Raw genomic sequence first — 21635 nt, forward strand, 5'->3', positions numbered from 1 at the left:
AGAGTACTGTTACACAAACAATATTTTAATGTTTCACATCTGAAGGACCACTGGCATGTTCTCCCATACAAATAGAAAGTACAGGTAAACCTCTTGCAACGTACATCAGGGATCTTCACTTTCACCCTAGCTATTGCAGATTTGCTACTTTTGGCACAGCCTATAATACTGCATCAATCACACTTGCAGATGTGCACTAAAAACACTCAGGTGTGACTCCCTGTCAGATTGGGTTGATTTACAGAGCTCTCATAAAGTAAAGAAGATAAAAGTATCACATATTGGTGAAATTATTTGCTGGTAATCTTCCTTACCCTGACTTCTAGTCTGCCTCATCACAGACCGTGCCATCCTCATCCAGTCTGGAGACATCTAAGTCATGATAAGTGGGATCTGTTGTCACTGAAGATTGTTATTTTTTTAGAATTCAGTACTCCTCCTATCAAACCTCTATTTTATTTACACTTCCTCATTCAGACATTCAATGGCAATCTCTTATCCAGGATGTAAACTCTCTCTTTTTGAGAGGTCGATGGATCTGATATCTCCTTGCCAAAGGCATTAGGATGTTTATTCAATTATCAGAACCAGATTGGATCTTTCATCCTATCCTGGAGTTCCAGGAATTAAATTGATACATTTTATACAGTCCTTTTAAGATGTTCACATTACACTCGATAATTCTTCTTCTGTCTAAGTAAGATTTCTTTGGATGACTTTGTATCTCCATGACTCATAGTTTCATGTTCCAATACATACATAGAGCCAGTGTTTTCTATGTTGCGCAATGGGAGCGCAGCATTTGCAGTTCAAGCCCTTCCTTTTGGTCTTTCCTCAGTACCAGAAGTTTTAACCAAGGTACTGGCTCCAGTGGTTGTTTCTCTTCAATACAAAAGATTTTAGATTATTTTTTATGAGTATGATTGTTTAATCTTTGCTCCTTCATTTTCCACGGCATAATCCAAGATCAAGGGAGTCTGTGGCTTTCTTAAGAAACTGTAGTTTTTGCTGACCTTATCAGCATCACTTCTTCTTCTGGTTCAAAAAAGAGTTTTCTTCTGAGCCCTCCTCAGAACTGACAAATGATGTGTTTCTTCCGAGGCAAGGAGAATTTCAGTTCACATTCTGTCAAGTACTAAATCATCCATCTGCACCAGCAAGGCCGAGGTAGAAAATACAAACTCTAATAACTGCTGCACAGCTGTAATGTCCTGGGTATAATATTACCTGAAACCATTGGTCCATCATCTGCTGTTTCATTGGAGACTGGAGCAGTTGAACTACAAAATTGTGATTCAAGTAACATCAGGCATTGTTCTACGGTGGTGGGTGAATCAAGAACATCTGCAGAAGGGCCCCCCTCTAACTCCTCCTGTCCCAGTTAGCAGATGCAAGTCATTGGGGTTGGGGGTAACCCTGGGGGCAATGGTACTGTTGGAATGTTGGCATCCTTTGGAAGCTCATGAACCATCTAAATAGAAGGAGCTATCTGCCATGCAAAAACTCCTTCAATGGTTCCCCCTACATACTCTGGGGAAAGAGGTGCCGGTCTGAACAGGCAACCTGATAATCAAAATATATGTAAATCTTCAAGGGGGTTAAAAGGTCCAGCCTTAGCTAAGAAATCCATCCATCTCCAATGCAGGAACAGTGTTTAAAAGACCAATCTTTCAATTGGAAGAAGCTATCTGCCATTCAAAAACTCTTTCAAGGGTTCCCTCCACATATTCTGGGGAACGTAGTACTGGTCTGGAGAGGCAACCTGACAGCCATAAATGTGTGAATCATCAAGGGGGCTTGAAAGGGCAAGTGTTAGCTAAGAAAACAGTCTCTCTCCTCTGCAGGAACAGTGTTCAACAGACTCTGCAGACACTTCCTCACCTAGGAATGTTATGATATCAGCAAGAAGGTTTTTCAACTTCTCAATGCCTGCTTCAGTCAGTCATGATTGGACCTATTTGCTTTGCCAAGCAACACTGCTACAACAAATGTACAGAGTGAGATAGTGCGCAGAAGCTTTGGGGGTTGATGCTTTAGACCTTTCTAGATCTCCAGGCCTGCCTTTATGAATTTCTCCAATTTCACTAATCCAGAAGGTGCTGGAGAAGCTTCAATGGTGGGGATGACAGCTATGGTAAAGCTAGTGGCAACTTTTGGGCCTCGCCATCCCTGGCTACAATCTCTAGTTTAGCTATTGATGGAGCAACATCTGCATCTCTTTATTTACCCAAAATGTCTCCAATTGTCACCCCTCTCTCAACAGGGTCTTCTTTGCTTTCACCTCACTCAGTAAGCTGAAAGGGTTACGTTATAGCTCCATGGGTGTTCCAGGATAGTAGCCACTTCTATTCAATCATCCCATAAACCTTCCATATTAGATTGTTATGTTAAATGTTGGAAACATACAAGACCATTTTTTTGTTTTATATATGTTTTAAAGATGGGTTGTTAAAGGGGTTAGGTCCCTCTACTTTGCAGATCAGCTGAATGAGACACTGTTTCAAAGCTTTCATGGGTCTTGTGGTTGAGTGACAATATAATCCCTCTAGCAGAGAGATTACTGAGGGGCATATTTGGTAGCGGCTTGTGCCGCTGGGCCATCACTTTTTGTGAGGCACCAGCGGCACAGGCTTCAGACCCATACCTACAAGGCCCAGATTTACAAGGATTTGTAAACCTGGGAATACATCAAAAGCCTATGCCTCCCCAGGGGAGGCGTAACAAGGAGAAATAGCTATTTCTCCTACATTTGACCTCTTTCTATAAAAGGAGGAAAACACCTCCACTGAATGTTTTTGTGCGTGTAGGTGTCTCTACCTGGACACAAACAACAATTCCTATAACACAGGCACCCTTGCACCATGGTGCAAGGATGCCTGCGTTGGCACAAGGCAGCCAATTGTGCACCAGCATAGTGCAAGAAGACAGGAATGTACCATATCTCATAGACAGAGCACATTTCTGCCCTTTTCTTTTGATGCAGGGCAGCGCAGCAAGAAGACTTCAGGCACTTCACTGTGCCAAAAAGTAGTAAAGAAGCCACTCAGTTTCCAAGTTCAGAAACCTATGGTCCATAATCATCTTTCATCATGAGGCCTGCTCACAGTCTTGAGGGATTTACAAGACCCTCCTTTTCAGCCACTGCAATCTGCATCTCTTAGTGGCCAAGTCTGGCCACTAATATGCCTTCCTTAATGACAGTAACATCTGCTCGGAGGTTGGGTGAGCTGGGCTCTCTAGTTTTTTCACATTCCTACCTCTGTTTTTTCCTAGATCAGGTAGTTCTACATTCGAGCCCTGGAGATGCCCCTCAGATTCCTTCACAGTAACATGTTTCCTGGGAGATCACACCTAAAGTTTGTACATCAAATCTAAAAATGCTTTGCTCTGCCCCTTAGATGGATGTAAGGTCTTACTCATATATTTATACAGAACCAAAAGTGTGAGTTGTTCTGAGTATTTGTTTCTTCTGTACTTGCTAATAAGAGAAAAGGTGCATTCCAGCTACTTTAAGTCACTGGGTCTGTTTGGCCATAACTTCAACTTACATATTATAGGAGGATGATATCACACCTAAAGTTCAAAACAGTCTACGACAGAAGCAGCGTTTTGAGAAGAAGTAAATACGATTCCTGCATCATAGCTTTTTACAGCAGCTACGTGGGCTCATAATGTTTCCTTTGCTTCTCATAATTGTCTAGATTTGAGGACTAATGGTAGGATTGTTTTTGGTGCTGGAATATAGTATTATGCCCCACAGTAATTTATTTGGTTAAAGTTCTGCGTGTTTCCATTTACCCTGGGTCCTGTTATTAGATCTTGGTGCCTTCAGTCCCTTCCTATCTTCCATTGTAATCCTGTGGATCCAGGTTATATGGATTGGAAGGGAAGAAAGGTTTTTCATTTGGTTATTGTTTACAATATCAGCCTTTTCCCAGCAATATTACTATGGGTGTGTGTCTCTGGGAGGTTTGGACCTTATTTGATAAGTTTTGGAAAGGAAGGAGAAGGAGGAATGAGATAATATAACATTCCTCCTTTTACCAGTTCTAAGTTACTATAAATCCCCCTTCAAAGGAAGAAGACATAAAAAGTTAATTGATAATAATTATTCAAAATTAATACACTTACAATGCATTACTCTGCAAATGCTATCAATAGAGGAAATAGTTATGCTAAATACATTTAATGCAATCAATTGAAAGCAAGAAATGAGTAATACAAAATGGGGTAAACTGACTTTTTCCACAATGTCAGTACATCCATCAAGGTGAAGTAATCATAACTGAAAATGGGGAGGTGGATATTCTCATACACTTTTCCGTACAGTATTTACTAAAATGATAACAACACCAAATAATGTAAGGAAAAGCAAATAGCATTTATCTATCATTTACAGAATAGTAATCATTAAATAAAAAACATCTATTCGGTAAATATCACAAAGACTTGCAACTTATCTAAAACATACATCATTACATTTTTGTGCTATCATTATTCTTTTTAATGGCATTATTTTCAATAATTCCTGTTGGACTTTTTTGCTTATGCAGGGTCATCCCAATCTTTTTGCCTCCTGCCTCCTATTTTCTTCTGACCTGTTGCTGTTGGCTTTTGAACTCTGAGCACTTTACCACTGCTAACCAGTGCTAAAGTGCATATGCTGTCTGTGTAAATTGTATTGTTGATTGGTTTATCTATGATTGGCATATTTGATTTATTAGTAAGTCCCTAGTACAGTGCACTAGAGGTGCCCAGGGCCTGTAAATCAAATGCTACTAGTGGGCCTGCAGCACTGGTTGTGCCACCCACATAAGTAGCTCTGTAATCATGTCTCAGACCTGCCACTGCAGTGTCTGTGTGTGCAGTTTTAACTGTAAATTCGACTTGGCAAGTGTACCCACTTGCCAGGCCTAAACCTTCCCTTTTCTTACATGTAAGACACCTCTAAGGTAGGCCCTAGGTAGCCCAAGGGCAGGGTGCAGTGTATGGTTAAGGTAGGATATATAGTAGTGTGTTTTTTATGTCCTGACAGTGAACTATTGCTAAATTCATTTTTGACTGTTGCAAGGCCTGTCCCTCTCATAGGTTAACATGGGGCTACCTTTAAATCTGATTAAAGTGTAGATTCCCTTTGGGAGCAGATGGACATGTGGAGTTTGGGGTCTCTGAGCTCACAATTTAAAAATACATCTTTTAGTAAAGTTGATTTTAAGATTGTGTGTTTGAAAATGCCACTTTTAGAAAGTGAGCATTTTCTTGCTTATACCATTTCTGTGACTCTGCCTGTTTGTGGATTCCCTGTCTGGATCAGTTTGACAGTGGGGCTGGTTGCACCTCACACTAGACAGTGACACAAAGGGAGCTGGGGTGTAGCCTGCATATCCTGATGAGCCATCTGTGCTAGGAGGGAGGGGAGGAGAGGTCACTCACACCTGAAAGGGCTGTGCCTGCCCTCACACAATGCAGTCTCCAACCCCCTGGTGAGTGTCTGGGGCCTGGCCTGGGCAAGGCAGGATTTCACATTCCAAAGAGACTTCACTTTGAAGTAGGCCTACTTCAAAGGAGAAATTGGGTATGAGAAGGGCAACCAAAACCACAGACTTTGGAAACACTTCTGGAACCAAGAGGAACCTCTGCCTGGAGAAGAGCTGAATAGCTGAGGAAGTAGAGCTGCCCTGCCTGTGACTGTGCTTTGTGGAGCTATCCTGCAGTTGCTGCTTCTGCCAGAGTAAGAGGGCAAAGAATGGACTTTGTGTGTCTTCCATCTTGAGAAGAAATCTCCAAGGGCTTGATCTAGAGCTTGCCTCCTGTTGTTTGAAGTCTCAGGGACAGCAAAGACTTCTCTCTGCCAGCCCTAGAGTCTCTGGAGAGACTCCTACTCTGCCCTGTGGTGCCCATCCAGTTCCTGGGACCCTGAAAGGAGAAGCTGGCAGCCTAAAGACAAGAAAATCCACGCACAGAGCGCCGTGCGGGGAAAAGATTGACGCAAATCCGATCTGCGGCTGAGAAAAATGACGCACCGCCGGCTCCGCAGCTGAGAAACGACGCTCGCAGGAAACGCGACCGAAGAATCGACGCACGGAGCAAGAGAAACGACGCGCAGCATCGCTGACGGAGGCTGGGAGATCACAACCTGCGCTGCGGGATTTTCGGATCATCGTGCGGCTGGATTTTTGACTCAAGTACTGCCGTGCGGAGTTATTTTTGACGCACACCCGGTACATTTTCACTCTAGCAGCGCTAGTGTGTGTTTAAAACTACTTAAAGACTCTTTTTGCATTTTTATTGATAACTTGACTTGTGTATGGTGGATTTTTGTCCTTTTTGGTCTTGTTTTGTTAGATAAATATTTCCTATTTTTCTAAACTGGTGTTGTGTCATTTTGTAGTGTTTTCATTGAGTTACTGTGTGTGTTGGTACAAATACTTTACACCTAGCACTCTGAAGTTAAGCCTACTGCTCTGCCAAGCTACCAAGGGGGTAAGCAGGGGTTAGCTGAGGGTGATTCTCTTTTACCCTGACTAGAGTGAGAGTCCTTGCTTGAACAGGGGGTAACCTGACTGTCAACCAAAGACCCCATTTCTAACAATTCCTTTTATGTATGAGGTTTTGTTTTTCATTATTTCCTTCTGGCATTATATGCTGCATACCTACATAATATATGCTGGACAGTTTTCTAATCCAGAAGATGTAAAATCATGTCTGTAAAAAAGCTCATCAAATTATTTTTAAGTAGTTAACCAACAAGTCCTAACCTTGACCCACGTATGGTGTTGATATACATTTATTGTTGTTTCTAGGTCTTGCCTCCATTCAGTTATAGATGTATGCAGTTTAAAACCTAGTCTGTTCAATGCCTATACATGATGTTGGCTTTGAGCCAGCCACTTTTTATAATCAGTTGGCTTTTTTGCTGGACTTCTTCATTAGCTTGCTTTTTATTTGATGGCTTTTCTTCCTGTTATTATGTTTATCATCCCCCTGGACCACAGTTTATTTACCATTCGTTTGACTGGATGACTTGTATCATTTTAAGGCTGACATCAGGGAACTACTTTTTCATAATAGCACTCAAAGGAAACACATCTTTTTACCTGCTACCGTCCTCAGGTCTGCTGGTTCCCCCTTATGTCTCCACTTCTCCCTCCCACTCACCTCATATATTGCTCACTCACCTGCCCCTGCTTTATTTTTCCTTTTTTTAAAACAAAAGTCCCTTTTTCTGAAGGTCCCCTGCTTCTGTCCTCTAATTCCTTCACAATGCTGCTCCTCCTTCCCAATTTGTTCATCATTGCTCTCTCACTTTTCGTTGCTCCTGGTTTATTTTTCATTTTCCTTTTTTAAAACAAAAAATCACTTTTTTCGAGAGCAAGGCAGCTGCAGTCTGTTGTCCAGCCACTCGGCTCTTTTCTTTTTGCACTTGTGTACAGTTCTTCTGTAATTTTATTTAATCTCGAAATGGCCCTTAGTCATCGTTGAATAGTAAATTTAACTTGAAAACGAAAAGGCAAAATGGCTGAAGGAGTGTCAACACTCGTGCTCTGCATAGTTATGTGACCCTGTACACACAGGCGTGGTGGTCATCTTTCAGGGTTTTTGCTTGATAAAAGTCACCAGAAAGCTACCCATGTGTGAGTATATATCATGGCAGGAAGCAGCAATTTTGTAATGGATTTTCTCAATCAAAAAGTGTTATTAAAAGGCCTTCAAAGTGGGCATTTGCATCATCATGCACCAGCAGCCATTCAGAATTGTTTTTGCCAAATGAGTATTAGCTAAAGGTGGCACCTTACAGAAATATTGTGTCTAAAGGGAGTCTATTCAGTTCTAGCTTACAAACACTGGACAAGATTTACGAAGGTGTGGTTGCACACTGACTGATTTGCAATCCCTTCATCTTTTTGATGCAACTAGTCTACTTTTCAGTTTTATTGAAAAATGAATGTTTGCAGGGAATGATGCCCCTCCGTCTTCCGGGTTTCAAAGCGTATTGGGTTAATAGCAAAAGCCATTTTCTAACGTGCAATGTGTCGTATGTACACAGTGAATTGTGGTTGCAAATCCGGGAAATTTGCAAATTATGGGCCCGATGTAGAGTTTGGCAGAGGGGGTTACTCTGTCACAAACATGACGGATATCCTGTTCACCAATATTGTGATCCCATAATAGCCTTTGAAGATCGTAATACAGCGGACAGGATATACCTCACCTTTGTGACGGAGTAACCCACCCACCAAACGCTAAATCAGGTCCTATATCTTTGCAATCACAAAAAGGCATAGTACATTGTGCTCACTGAAGCCAATCGAAATGCTTTTCAAAGATTTCGAGCACAGGCTTCACAGAAAATGTATTACTGGTATTCCACTTGATAAAATAACTATGTATTACAAGGACAATGCTGGGGTGTGTCCTGTGACATCTCCCCAGTGAGAATCATCTCACTAATGTAATGCAGCTGAATATTATTCTATTACAGATACTTTATCCTTCATGTACTCAACTATAATCTGGGTTAAAATGAAGTTTTTAATTCCTCTTCCAATGTTTATTTCAATGCAGAATAATACACGACTAGTTTTGAAAACAAGTACATGACTTTGTGCACTCATGGTTAATTTGTGTCTAGGCCACTGTAAAAATATTTTTTCTGACCTTGCTGTTTTTCATCATCCTTTGCTGTCTCAGAATGTGATCTGTGCTTATTCATAGCATAAATGGACGCTGTACTTGCCCACATGAAACTTACAGATAAACAAGCCATTATAAGGGGTGTTCAGTATTGCTAACTTTGTGATGTTATCTTTAAGACTTCTGCAATTTTAGCCAACATCATAATCTTGGTGATTTTTTAAAGTAATCGGTGAAAATGCCCGAACAAAGTAAGTTAATTGGTAAGATATCTCAGAATACATACTTTTTTGAAGAACTCCCTTGGAGAAAAATGTGGGGAAATTCCATACCGAATATTTTGTGTGATAACTCGTCAGTAGACGCAGTTGTGTGAAGGTGGCACACTTTGCAGCTTCTTGAAGTTGGAAAGTTTGTCAACTTCTCAAAACTATCCGCACAAAATTAAAAATGTCCACATACCTAGGTATTTTTGCATATAACACTGAACTACGATAAAAGTTTATTTTTGTACTATTGGAAGGCTTTTTAGAGAATGTGAATGCAAGTTTCCGGGATGATATAACAACAGTGCCTACGTTTCTTTATATCCTTCACCTTTTGAAAGCAGTGTGACAGAGTTTTCTTACCTCCCGACTCCAGAAGTTGTTGCAGACACGCATGGCTTTGGAGAGGCTCCCATCTAAGTTAGTGATATTTCGAAATAGGCACTCGGTGTTTCTGAAATAGACGTGAGGAATACATATAAATGTCCATGCAAAAAAACCTTGAATTGGGTTTTAGGATTTAGGCTCACACCCTCCCTATCATGGCAGTGTTCCGGACTGTGCAACAAGGTAAGACCTTAACATGGCAGGGCCAGACCTGGTGATCGGAAACGTATTTTTGAGCTCAAAGTGGAAGCACTGCGGTGCACAATCATAGCCAACACTGCGCTGGGAGAAATAACCTCTTTAGAGCAGGAAGGATGTATTTCCTTCCTATATACCGGTGATCTTCAACACTATGAAAACGTTTTAAAGTCATCTGTTATCAAGGAGTTATTATTCATCTTTATTGAATTTGGCTTCAATGGTCAATGCCTTTAATAGGATTTCACAAAATTTTGCCCTAGGAAGTAGCACGAACATTTGTTAGAAGTTTAATACAATTAGGGCCAGATGTAGCAAAGGTTTTTCCCCATTACATATGGCCCTTAGTTTCACATTTTACAAAGGACTATAGTCAACACAGTGTAGAGTATATATATATATTTTTAATGTTTGCTTGAAGAGCATCTAGAGGCAACCTTCAGCCTGCGGTAGAGCACCCGTAAGTCTTTGGGCAGGCACACACGGTGAGTACAGAAAATATCAACACTGCGTACAATCGTGCAGCTTCAGGTCCTGTATGGTACACGTGAAAGAGTGAATGCACTGTAGAGTAACACGTGCAGTACTAACACCCTGAAAAAATATCTTTATATGTAGTAAATTCCAAAAACTCAATTAAGCCATACATATTTAATACCGACTTCATCATTTCCAGGAGCAGAACACAGAGGGAACAGCACTGGGGGAGCAATGCTCAGAGATACTGAGTAGATGGTCAGTCCAGAAACAGGTGGATCTATATAGCTGCTGTGAGTGGAGAATTCTGGAGCTGCATGAGAGGGTGACAGATATTTTTAATGTGCAATGTTGGAGTTCTATGATAGTTCCCGATACATTTCAGATCAATCCAATTAAGAGGTGAAGTGCAGTGAAGTCATGAATATTTGCACTGTGCTGATACATATGCCATAGCCAGCGGTACAATATATTTGTATTTGTAAAACAAATATTGACACTGTTTGCTTCTTAAATCAGGCTCAACATATTGAATTTTCCTCTGCAACGTAAAATAATAAAAAAAGACATCTGCACTATTTTTACAATCACTTCCTGAAAAGAATATAACACTTGTGCTTTGGTCAAATCAACAAAATGTGCAAGACTTAATCTAATGAATAAATTAGAGAAATTAAAAAGCATAGTTGCAAATTATATATCACCAGTGTATTATAGAATAACCATTTAACTAAATACAGGCATGTGGACCCCCTGACTACCTACAGACATATTCCAGATTAAATTGCAGTTTTGTGTACACTTTTCATCACAGCTACTGTCCTTAAACACTGTGACATGGGATCTTCAAGCTCAGGAGTCTGAGGGAACAATATTCACTTCACATGGATATGCCAGGCGGTTGAGTACACCATCATTACATACATTGTGACAGCCTTTAGTAAACCTTTAGTTCCTTTTTCTCTTCAAATGTTAACTTGGTATCTTGACATGAAAGAGAAACACACTTTGAGTTGCACAAGAGGCTGGTGCGGTGCGACAGAGACGTCAAAGGTTCTAAGTCATAAATCCAAACAAGTAACTTGTTGATCTTAGAAAAGATCACATTGACTCCAATCTTCTTCTAGGGTGTAAGTTGAGAGAATGGTCTTCAAGCAAAGCTGTGAGTGCGATATGCAAATACCATGTTTGATATTAGGGGGAGAGATGTAGGCAAATTAATGGCTTACATTTCCCCATCACAAGTCATCTGGATAATAATTGGTCATGCCATTCAAAAACTATCTTATGCCATTCAACTACCATCGAGATGGCATAGAAACCTTCTTACACTGACTCATATTTGTATAGTGCTAGTAAGAATGGGTCAGTTAATGGAATTATGGCTCATCTCATGATTATCGGGACATGATGCCTGTCTAGACTTGTTAGAGTTGTACTCGAGAATGCAGCAGCTTTCTTTGGGTTAAAGGTAGCTTCAAATGCAGAATCGTTTAAAAGTGCATATGTTGGTTGGAGGGGAGGGCTGGACACAAATTGGCCCGACCACCACCTAACTCTAACTAGAAAATAACTTTCTCTCTCTTAGCTCAAGAGTTATCATCAGGAGGTGACGTGCTTTATATGATTCACTTTATGTTGCAATATACAATGTATGAGTAACTTTTACTACTACTATCAGGTGAGGCTCATTTGGCACTAAAACTGAGATCAGGCCTGTAGCAACCAATTAAGGCTGATTTTTAGCAAACATTTGGAAGGTCGTGGAACAGAAATCACTCCAGGAATACAAATTCACCACCTGTGCTTATGTGGCTTGTTTAAACACAAGCAACTGTGGACATCTATAGGGCACATTTGTTTGGGGTGTGAGTGCCAAGCACATGGGGCATTGGAGCACTGGAGGAAGGACACAGCTTCATGGTGAGAGCTGAGCTCTCACTAGGAGAAAGTGATTGCGAAACAGAGCAGGACTTCTCATAGACAACCATTGTAAAGCGGGATTGCACCACAAAGGAGACCTGTAGTACAAGTTTTTGGTTAAAGTAATGGATTGTGGCGCAATCACAATAGCTGTGAGTGGATAAGGAGGAGGGATAAGGGAAAGCACGCAGAGTTGTCAGTGACACGGTGTGCAGAAGGGCAGGGAAGATGTAAACAGGTTCCCCATGTGACCGGAAGAGTGGAGGTGTGGAGGGAGGCTGACAGTGAAAGCTGCCTTCCGGAGAGAGGTGGACTAGACATTTATAGAGTTGGAAGAGCTGGGAGGGAGAGGAGGAGAAGGTTCAGTATGAGATGCCTGCAGGAAGGAAACACATATGAAACAAGTAACAACGCAAAATACTAGAATGAATGTGGGCTGCAACAGAAGAAAGTGAATTTAGACATTTATGGAGAGGGAAGGAGAGCCCTACAGGAGGAAGAGTGTGAAATGTCGGCAGGCAAAAAACAAGTAGGAAACAAGTAACAACACAAAATACCAGTATGAGCGGGGACAACTGCGTAGAAAGTGGAGGGAGACAAAAAGAAGAATAAAGGTTAATGAAGGAGAGTACAGAGGTATGTCAAAACTCTTTTATAGCCTCACAATATAGCCAGAAGTGAAGCTCTATTTATTCACGTTTATTTTTTATCAGTAAGGTTTACAAAGCGTGCACCTTCCAAGCAGGGAATTTTGGTACCAATAGCAGAGCTAGACAACAAGCTGTACAAGGTCACACCCTGAAACGCCAGATTGTAGGAGGCTCCCAAAATTACAGATTCTTACTCACTGAACGAATATGGATAGGAAGACAGCGTCAGTTCTTAGGTATGATATGAAAAGAAATGACCAGATTACTTTTCAAATCGTTGGAAATTTCAGAAATGGGTGACGGCCACTGCTGCCCACTTTGGAGCTGTGGAAGCAGATTCGAGTCCCGGCATCAGTTCAACATCCTGTGATTCTAGGTAAATCACTTAATCTCCCTGTGCCGTGTAATGAATTGTCTCAAATGCTCTTGGGCCTAGCTCGTGCTAAATAAACTTCTAAAAATACAATAGGGCTGGTAGAACTGAAAGAGTTTCGATAGAAAGCAGAATCATAGAAGATTTTTTGAGCATGACTAATATGTGAATGTTGCTCTTTTTCCGATAGCCAGCCAGATCACTTTTTTTTAAGCAAGGAGAGTTGTGAGACTGTTATGTCAGTTTTAGCAGTGGCACCGTTTTAGACTAGCTGAAGACGAAAAATATGGTAATCATTTAGCCCCGTTTATAAACAGCGCCCCCTTTGTGTGTTGAGACCAATAGTTAAGAGTGCAAAGTCCCGTTGGCCAGACCGGCAAGACATCGAACACTTAGGGGGTCATTCTAACCCTGGCGGTCGACGACCGCCAGGGCTAAAATGACGGGAGCACCGCCAACAGGCTGGCGGTGCTCCCATGGGCATTCTGACCGCGGCAGTACTGCCGCGGTCAGGAACGGGAAACCGGCAGTGTCCCGCCGGTTTCCCGCTGCCCTAGGGAATCCTCCACGGCGGCGCTGCAAGCAGCGCCGCCATGGGGATTCCGACCCCCTTACCGCCATCCTGTTCCTGGCGGTTTTCACCGCCAGGAACAGGATGGCGGTAACGGGTGTCGTGGGGCCCCTGGCATAGCAGACACTGAAAATCGCGACGGGTGCAACTGCACCTGTCGCACCCTTCCCACTCCGCCGGCTCCATTCGGAGCCGGCATCCTCGTGGGAAGGGGTTTACCGCTGGGCGGGCGGGCGGCCTTCTGGCGGTCGCCCGCCCGCCCAGCGGGAAACTCAGAATAACCGCGGCGGTCTTTTGACCGCGCAGCGGTATTCTGGCGGTTCCCGCTTGGCGGGCGGCTCCCGCCGCCCGCCAAGCTCAGAATGACCCCCTTAGTCTTCCTGCAGGAAGCAAGGAAGTGAGTTAAAATCTTGCAAGGACGATAAGAAAGATAACAATGCATGATGCCTTCAAGAGTTAGACAGGAACAGGGGAAGGAGCGCAACTAGAGCACTAGAAGTGAGACTCCAGGGAAGACCTAAGACAATACTGAGTGAAAGGTGCATGCAAGATAAAGGAAAATACAGAAAAAAAACCAGAAAAAATTTGGATAGAACACAGAGAAACTGACTCCAGGGACAAGGAGAAACGCAGGAGAGGACAGCACCAGTGCATGCTGCCTGCAGGACAGTCAGCATCAGAGAAACTGCAAGAAGGTAGTCGCAGACATTGTAGGAGTGGAGGAATGTTGGACTATTGTTGCAAGTTGTGGTGCAGAGGAAAAATTAGGTTTCTTCGGAATGTCTCATGCAGAAAGTATCACATATATGAAATAACTGGTTCACAAACATATGACTTCACGTCTATAAGCTGCACAAGGAAGCAAAATACTTAAGTCCCATATCCAGGTAGGGAGTGGGCGTTGTGGTTGGGTCGGGAGTATAACAGTGCAACATGGCTTGGTCCTCTGTGAATTAGTACATGATGTAAGTTTGGAAGTATTCGGTGCTCACTCTGCACTGTCTTTAAGACCATTTGCTTGTTATATAATCCTTCTAACTGCAGGATCATGCACTTAGGAGAGGTCATCCTATTTCCCATTACCTCATGTAGACTCCTGGGGGCACCAAGGTGGCAGTGTACGCCGAAGCGGCAGACAGAAATTCTGGAGAGATGCTTGGGTCTATGTACTGCTTGTAGCCTGAAAGAGAAAATCATGTGCATATCATTAAAAGTAAACAAGACTGGTCTTTACGAGGGCCTGGCAAGATTGGCTGTGATGGCATGTTGACTCCATGAACCACCAAACTTGTTGCAGAAAAATATTACAGGGGAGGGTTGTAACTAAAATGAAATCCCAGGTTTGCTGCATTTATAAATAGATATATAAGCAGAGACCAATGGCACATCACAGATTGGTTTGCTTTGAAAATGTGCTGGGCAGTTGTAAGAATATTTTTCAGTTTCCTCAGAGGTGCCTGGTTCTTTTAGATACTTCAAACATGCCCATATACCTGAGGGATATTGTCCTCACCAATACAAATCATCACAAGATCAACTGCCTACTTACTGACTACAAACGTTGTAGTGGTACACGCGACTGTAGCAAAGCATGATGAATGTCATTCCCTCACCCGTGCCCATCCCTGCCTAATTAAAGTTTGTTTCCACCTTGAGCACTCATTAAAACCTTTTGACGCAGATGGTAAAGAGAGAGGAAGAGCTATTAAGTCACCTTTTACCACACAATGACATCACAGGAAGTGACATTACTCAGCATTTGGCCCAGAGGAATTATATAAAGAGAATGAAAAAACCTACAAATCATTTGCATCAGTATGTCTTTGGTCATCCTTCCTTTATGTGTTCCTGTGGGAAAATGGAAGCTCGATAGAGCCTGGTCTTCCCTACTTGAGGTGCAAGAGATACAGCAAATTACATATGGGAAAGCTGATAGTATCAAGTGCATCTAGATTACACTGCTAACCACAGCAGTTAAAGATACCAAGAAATGAAACTGGCAATGCAACCAGAAAATGGAATATCAATGCAACCACATTCGTTTCCTGAGAGATCTGTGGGGAGTAGGTTGGTGAGATTCATGGGTTGCTCAGACACAGGTCTAGTCAGCCTTTCTGCCACTGGTTTTGAGACTCATGCTTACATCTTTGGAGACCTGTCCTAGCTGTACATGGTTAGTGCCATTCCATTAGGGAGTTTGACTGTTTTTGGTATTGTGAGGAGCCTAGACGCAGGGCAAACAACCTTTTTAGTGGCGAGCGCAAAGCGCTCCGTCCCCTGCAGTAACCTCTCTTTGGGCTTCTAACCATGCCCATGTCATGTCAGTCACTTTCATTGGTTCGTGGGCTTGCCTTTTAAAATCTGCTTGCTTTAATTCGTGAAAGGCATGCATACGTCATGCCTTTTCTGGTGTTTAGCCCACTTACACAGCACCGGTAAACTACTGAAAATATAAGAGGCTACATGTGTTCAGCATGGTTTCTGGACTACTTTATCCTTTTATTTTCCACGCAGCGCGATCGCGCTGGGGTTTACTTAGCGTGTGTTTTTCTTTTAATTTGTGTGGCAAGAAATGTCCGGTTAGTAGTTTACCACGCTAATAGCTCTAACTCGAGCAAATGCGAGACCCGTTGCATTGCAAATGCTTGTTATTATTCTCCTGTGGGCACAGTAACTTTTACGCTGTTCTAAAAATCCCATATCCTTTGTATTCTCCATTGCTTGAGTGCTGCTCCTGGACTGCACCCTGATGAATACTTTTCAATAAAAAGTTTATTTCGACATTTAAATAAAGCAGACTAGGGGGGTCATTCCCCCCTCCGAAATACCGCGCCGCGGTCAAAAGACCGCGGCGGGTATTACAAGTTTTCCCCTGGGCTGGCGGGCGGTTGCTGAAAAACCGCCCGCCAACCCAGGGGAAAACGACCTTCCCACGAGGATGCCGGCTCGTAATCGAGCCGGCGGAGTGGGAAGGTGCGACGGGTGCAGTGGCACCCGTCGCGTATTTCAGTGTCTGCAAGGCAGACACTGAAATACTTTGCGGGGCCCTCTTACTGGGGCCCCTGCCGTGCCCATGCCATTGGCATGGGCACGGCAGGGGCCCCCAGGGGCCCCGCGACCCCCCCTACCGCCATCCTGTTCATGGCGGCTTTCCCGCCATGAACAGGATGGCGGTAGGGGGGGTCGGAATCCTCATGGCTGCGGAGCGCGCTCCGCAGCCATGGAGGATTCACACGAGCAGCGGAAAGTCGGCGGGAGACCGCTGACTTTCCGCTTCTGACCGCGGCTGAACCGCCGCGGTCAGAATGCTCGTTGGAGCACCGCCAGCCTGTTGGCGGTGCTCCCGTGGTCGGTGGCCCTGGCGGCCACCGGCCGCCAGGGTCAGAATGACCCTCTAGGTCTTGTCCTGTACTACCAGAACCTGTTTTGTGTGCTTTCGTTTTGAAACTATGGCTGTGTTTATACATTTTGTGGGCGCAAGACGTCTGGATTACTTTATATGCACATACTGCAATTGTTTGGTTATTTCGTCACTGTGTGATCACGGTTGGCACTGACTACTTTATGCACTGTTCAATTACTTTTCCCAAACGGGTGTATGTAAATAAATGTTCTTGCACCGATCACCCTTTTACTTTATTGGCATTCCATACATTGGTAAATAATTTACTAGCATTCTAAATAATTAGTTTGAATGCCTTCATAGTGGTCCAATGTTTTCTGTACTGTTCTAATTTCGTCAGTAAGTCCTTGGCAAGGGGGAGAAAATGAAACTAAAGGCAGTAAAGTTCAGAATATAGTACGTGTAAAATTACTAGGTACCAGCACAATCCAATTTAAAAGACTTGTGACTTGTGAAGAGCAGTAAAATGAGAGGACGTTCGGGTGAGACCAAAGGACAGAAAGAAAAGGGGAAAGCTGCAGGAAACCCAAAGAGCAGAAGGAGTAGGAAAAGCCTGGGTAACTATAAAGAGCAGAAAGAGTAGGAAAAGAGGCAGTAAAGCCAACTAGGGTGACCACCCGTCCGTAAATTTCACGGACTGTCCATATTTTCGCCCTGCCGTCCGTTGTCCGTGATGACCGTGCGTCCGTAATTTTAGCCTTTCACCGAAAGAACAACGGAGAGCAGGGCGAAATTACAGGCAGATCAGTTTCCCCAGCTGGACTGAAAGGCAGGGGGAGTCTCCTGTGCTCTGAGGGAGGGAGGGCCAGACAGATAATAAACAGGCCTGCTTGCGAGGGTGTCTCCTTCCCTATAGAAATGCAAATGTGAGCAAACAGGTAAATCTGCAAATGCAAAGGGGCTTGAAAACCTACATTGACTTTAATCAAAGGAGGCACTTGAAGCTTTTTGATGGCAAAGATATTTTCTTTTAGAGAGGTACCTTAAGGGTGTTCCAAGGTGAGTTGTGGAGTGTGTGATTTTAATGGAGTGTTATAAAAAATGTTAGTACTAGGTATAAACTGTATATTATTCAAATCTGTATATGAGAAGCACTTTTTTCTATTTAACCGAAATGTATTTGCGCATTTTGTAGCAACCTATATTATGATGTAATTGTATTTATATAGCGCTTACTACCCGTGACAAGGAGTCAAATGCATGTTTAAAATAAGGACTTACACATTCACAGTTCTTTCAGGGACCTCGGTACCTCATAGTACTAACAAGCATTGGCAAAACCAATAGGTCTCGTCTACGCAAGAGTTTTGGGCTTTGCCGATGTGTTTTAGCCATGTTATACACCAGAGTGTCTGCTGTTCAGCATGGCTAAATGTTAGTGACATAGTGGAGTGGAGTGGAGTAGAGTGGCATAGGAGCAGTGGCATAGAGCCCAGTGGTGCAAAGTACAGTGAAGTGGGGTACAGTGCAGTTGTTTAGAATGCATTGGCATAGAATTCAGTGGTGTAGAGTGCAGTGGCATGGCGTGGGGGCAGAGTAGAGTGGTGTACAGTGCAGTGGAGTAAAGTGGCATACAATAGAGTGCAGTAGAGTAGAGTGGTGCAGTGGCCGAAAGTGCAGTGGCGTAGAGTTGAGTAGTGTAGATTGGTGCAGTGGAGAGTAGAGTATAGTGCTGTAGAGTGCAGTTGCAGAGCGTGGAGTGATGTAGAGTGGAATAGAGTGAAGTGGCATAGAATGCAGTAGTACAGAGTAGATTGGTGTACAGTACAGTGGCGGAGAGTGCAATGTTGCAGAGTAGAGTGTCAGTGAAGTGATATAGAGTGGAGTAGAGTGGCACAGAGAGCAGTAGCGTAGAGTACAGTGGTGCAGAGTAGAGGGCAGTGGCGTACAGTGCAGTTGGTTAGAGTACACTGGCGCAGAGTGCAGTGGCATAGACTGGCATGGAGTAGAGTGGCCTACAATAGAGTTACAGAGAGTGCAGTAATGCAGAGTGGAGCAGTGTCCGAATGCAGAGTAGACTCATGCGGCATAGAGTGCAGTGGAGTAGAGTGGCACAGTGCAGTGGCGTATAGTGCAGTGGCATAGAGTGCAGTGGCAAAGAATGCAGTAGTACAGAGTAGAGTGGTGTGGAGTGCAGTGCTGCAGAGTAGAGTGTCAGTGCAGTGGTGTAGAGTGGTCCAGAGTACAGTGGCATAGAGTACAGTGGTGCAGAGTAAAGGGTAGAGGCATACTGTGTGGTTGTTTAGAGTGCACTGGCGTAAACTGCAGTGGTATAGAGTGGCATGGGGCAGAGTAGAGTGGCATAAAGTGCAGTGGAACAGAGTGTATTGGTGCAGAATGTAATAGTACAGAGTAGAGTGGTGTAGAGTATAGAGGCGGACAGTGCAGTGTTGCAGAGTAGAGTGGGAGCATGCAGTGGCATAGAGTGCATTGAACTATAGTGCAGTGGGCAGAGTGGCGTAGAGTGCAGTTACGTAGGATGGATTGTTTCAGAGTAGAGTGCAGTTGCATAGAGTGGAGAGGTGCAGGGTTGAGTGCAGTGGCATAGAATGTAGTGGCACAGATTGCAGTGGTGTAAAGTAGATTGTTTCACAGTAGAGTGAAGTCGCTTAGAGTGGAGAGGTGCAGGGTAGAGTGGAGTTGCGTAGAGTGGCATAGAGGGTGATGGCATAGAGTAAAGTGGTGTAGAGTGCCGTGGCATACAGTGCAGAGGTGCAAAGTAGATTAGAGTGACGTACAGTGTATTGATGTAGAGTGCAGGGGCATAGAGTTGATTGTTACAGAGTAAAGTGCACTAGCCTAGAGTGTATTAGCTTAGAGTGCAGTGGCGTACAGTGCAGTGTTGCAGAGTGGCATAAAGTGGAGTTGTGCGGACTAGATTAGTGTTGCCTAGACTGGAGTGGTATAACGTGGAGAGGCGCAGAGCGCAGTGGTCTAGAGAGGCGTAAAGTGCATTGGCATAGAGCATAGTGGTACAGAGTATAGTTGAGAGGCATAATGTGAAGTAGCATAGAGTGCAGTGGCATAATGTGGAGTGGGTCAGAATAAAGAAGAGTGCAGTAGCATGGAGTGGTGTAAAGTGGAGTGATGCAGAGTAGGGTGCAGTGGTGTGGAGTGGTGCAGAGCAGAGTAGAGTGGAGTATGAATGGTGTGGTAACACACTGCCATTACAGACAACACATTTCTTAATTAAATGGCCATCCCATTTGCACACACATACAGTTTTTCAAATCAAACTATACTGTGCACAGACAATGATGTGTGGAAATTGCATCACCCTATGCAATGATTTGTTTTAATCATATAAAGGTATTTGTTTCCAGCACAGTTCAGAATGACAAAAATGAGCTTCAATTGTACTCCTAATTCTGATATATTCTGAAGTTTATTAAAATGTTGTCATGTGATAGAAAAAACTCTTTCCTAACCCCAGTATCCAGCAAGATTGTCGCATGACTCCTCTCACTTTGAAGTCAGAGAAAGAAAAGTAAACACTAAGTTCTCACCAAAGACAGAGTCTGACTCTTGACTTTGTTCTTTGCACAGCAAATGTGATGAGATAAGAACAAGATTTACAGGCCTGTTTACAGAAAGGGAGCAGTTGGAAGGATACTGTAAATAAGGTTTGGGCAAGGGAAGGGACAAACTGAAGCTGCTTAGCCTAAAACAAATAAAGCCAGCAAATTGAAAGCAACAAAATGTGAGTTACAAACCACAAGGCCAATGGCAAGCAACTGCCGGAATGCATTGATAAGAAAGCTCTATCAATGTACTTAAAGTGACAGCTGTGGGATACTTTGTGGGGAAAGTCCAGTATCTTAGTCCACTCTGTATCTTGCAGAGGTTTGGCCACATTACTCACCTAGGTAGTATGACAAGAAGACCTGGAGTGGTTTCCATATTGCAGGAAAGGTCTGTATACCCATTCTATCAGTTTGCCACCAGTTCCTACGGTGTAGAGCTTCTGGCACACCTCTTGTAGGGTTAGTGCTAGGTGGCAGGCATGAAATAGGGCATTTAATGATTATTGATAAGGGCTTGGAAATTTAGTAGCTCGCTGTCCAAAAACAAATCCCCCAAGACACCTGCAGCATGCCACTGATGGAGTTGCTCTGAGCACAGCTGTCCTGTGCGAGTGGGAAGGCTTAGCAAAGGTAATGCAGGAGCACAAGCTTTCTTCATGTCAATGAGTTTACAGGTTCTAGCAAGGCAAGAGAAAGCTGTGCATAACCCCGGATGGTGATCCGTAGAATGGTCAGTAGGAAACAATGAGTAGTGCATTAAGCCTTCCTTAAAAGTCTTTACTGATAAACCCCATCTCATGCAGGGAGGTAGGCAGACAGCCAGCGAGCCACCCATTGACGTGTGCTGCTGAATAATAGCATTCTAAGTCCAGAAGACCTAATCCATCCGCAGCCATGGGTAGCTTTAGAGTGGAAAGAGCTACCCGACGGCGCCGCAGAGACCAAATCAGATGTGTGGCGTGTCTGAAGAAGGAATGAAGGACGAGCAGGGAAAGGTTTGCAAAATAATACTATCACTGGGGTAGCACACCATCTTCACTAGTGCCACGTGGCCCACTACAGAAAACAGAAGAGAAGATCAAAAAGCAAACTGGGCAAGACCGTGACTCTCTGCTGATATTTCTATCCTGCAAATCAGTGGAGAATGGTAGATTTTAATCACTGGGTATCAAAAGGTCACTGGTTCCCAGTTCAATCTGAGATCTAATTGTATATAAAGGGGAAAACAG

The 21635-nt window shown here is 43.5% G+C and overlaps 1 protein-coding gene across 1 annotated transcript in view; it reads right to left on the reverse strand.

Moving 5' to 3' along the window:
- Positions 1-21635, reverse strand: part of LOC138283997 (dual oxidase 2-like) — a 150314-nt gene that overhangs the window by 79049 nt on the left and 49630 nt on the right. Inside the window, exons 9-10 of the mRNA XM_069222327.1 lie at positions 14563-14659; positions 9264-9354 (exon numbers count right to left, since the gene is read on the reverse strand). Of these exons, the coding sequence (XP_069078428.1) occupies positions 9264-9354; positions 14563-14659 (188 nt within the window). The remainder of the gene's footprint in view (positions 1-9263; positions 9355-14562; positions 14660-21635) is intronic.

Source organism: Pleurodeles waltl, chromosome 3_1 (assembly GCF_031143425.1).
Source record: "Pleurodeles waltl isolate 20211129_DDA chromosome 3_1, aPleWal1.hap1.20221129, whole genome shotgun sequence".
NCBI lineage: Eukaryota > Metazoa > Chordata > Amphibia > Caudata > Salamandridae > Pleurodeles > Pleurodeles waltl.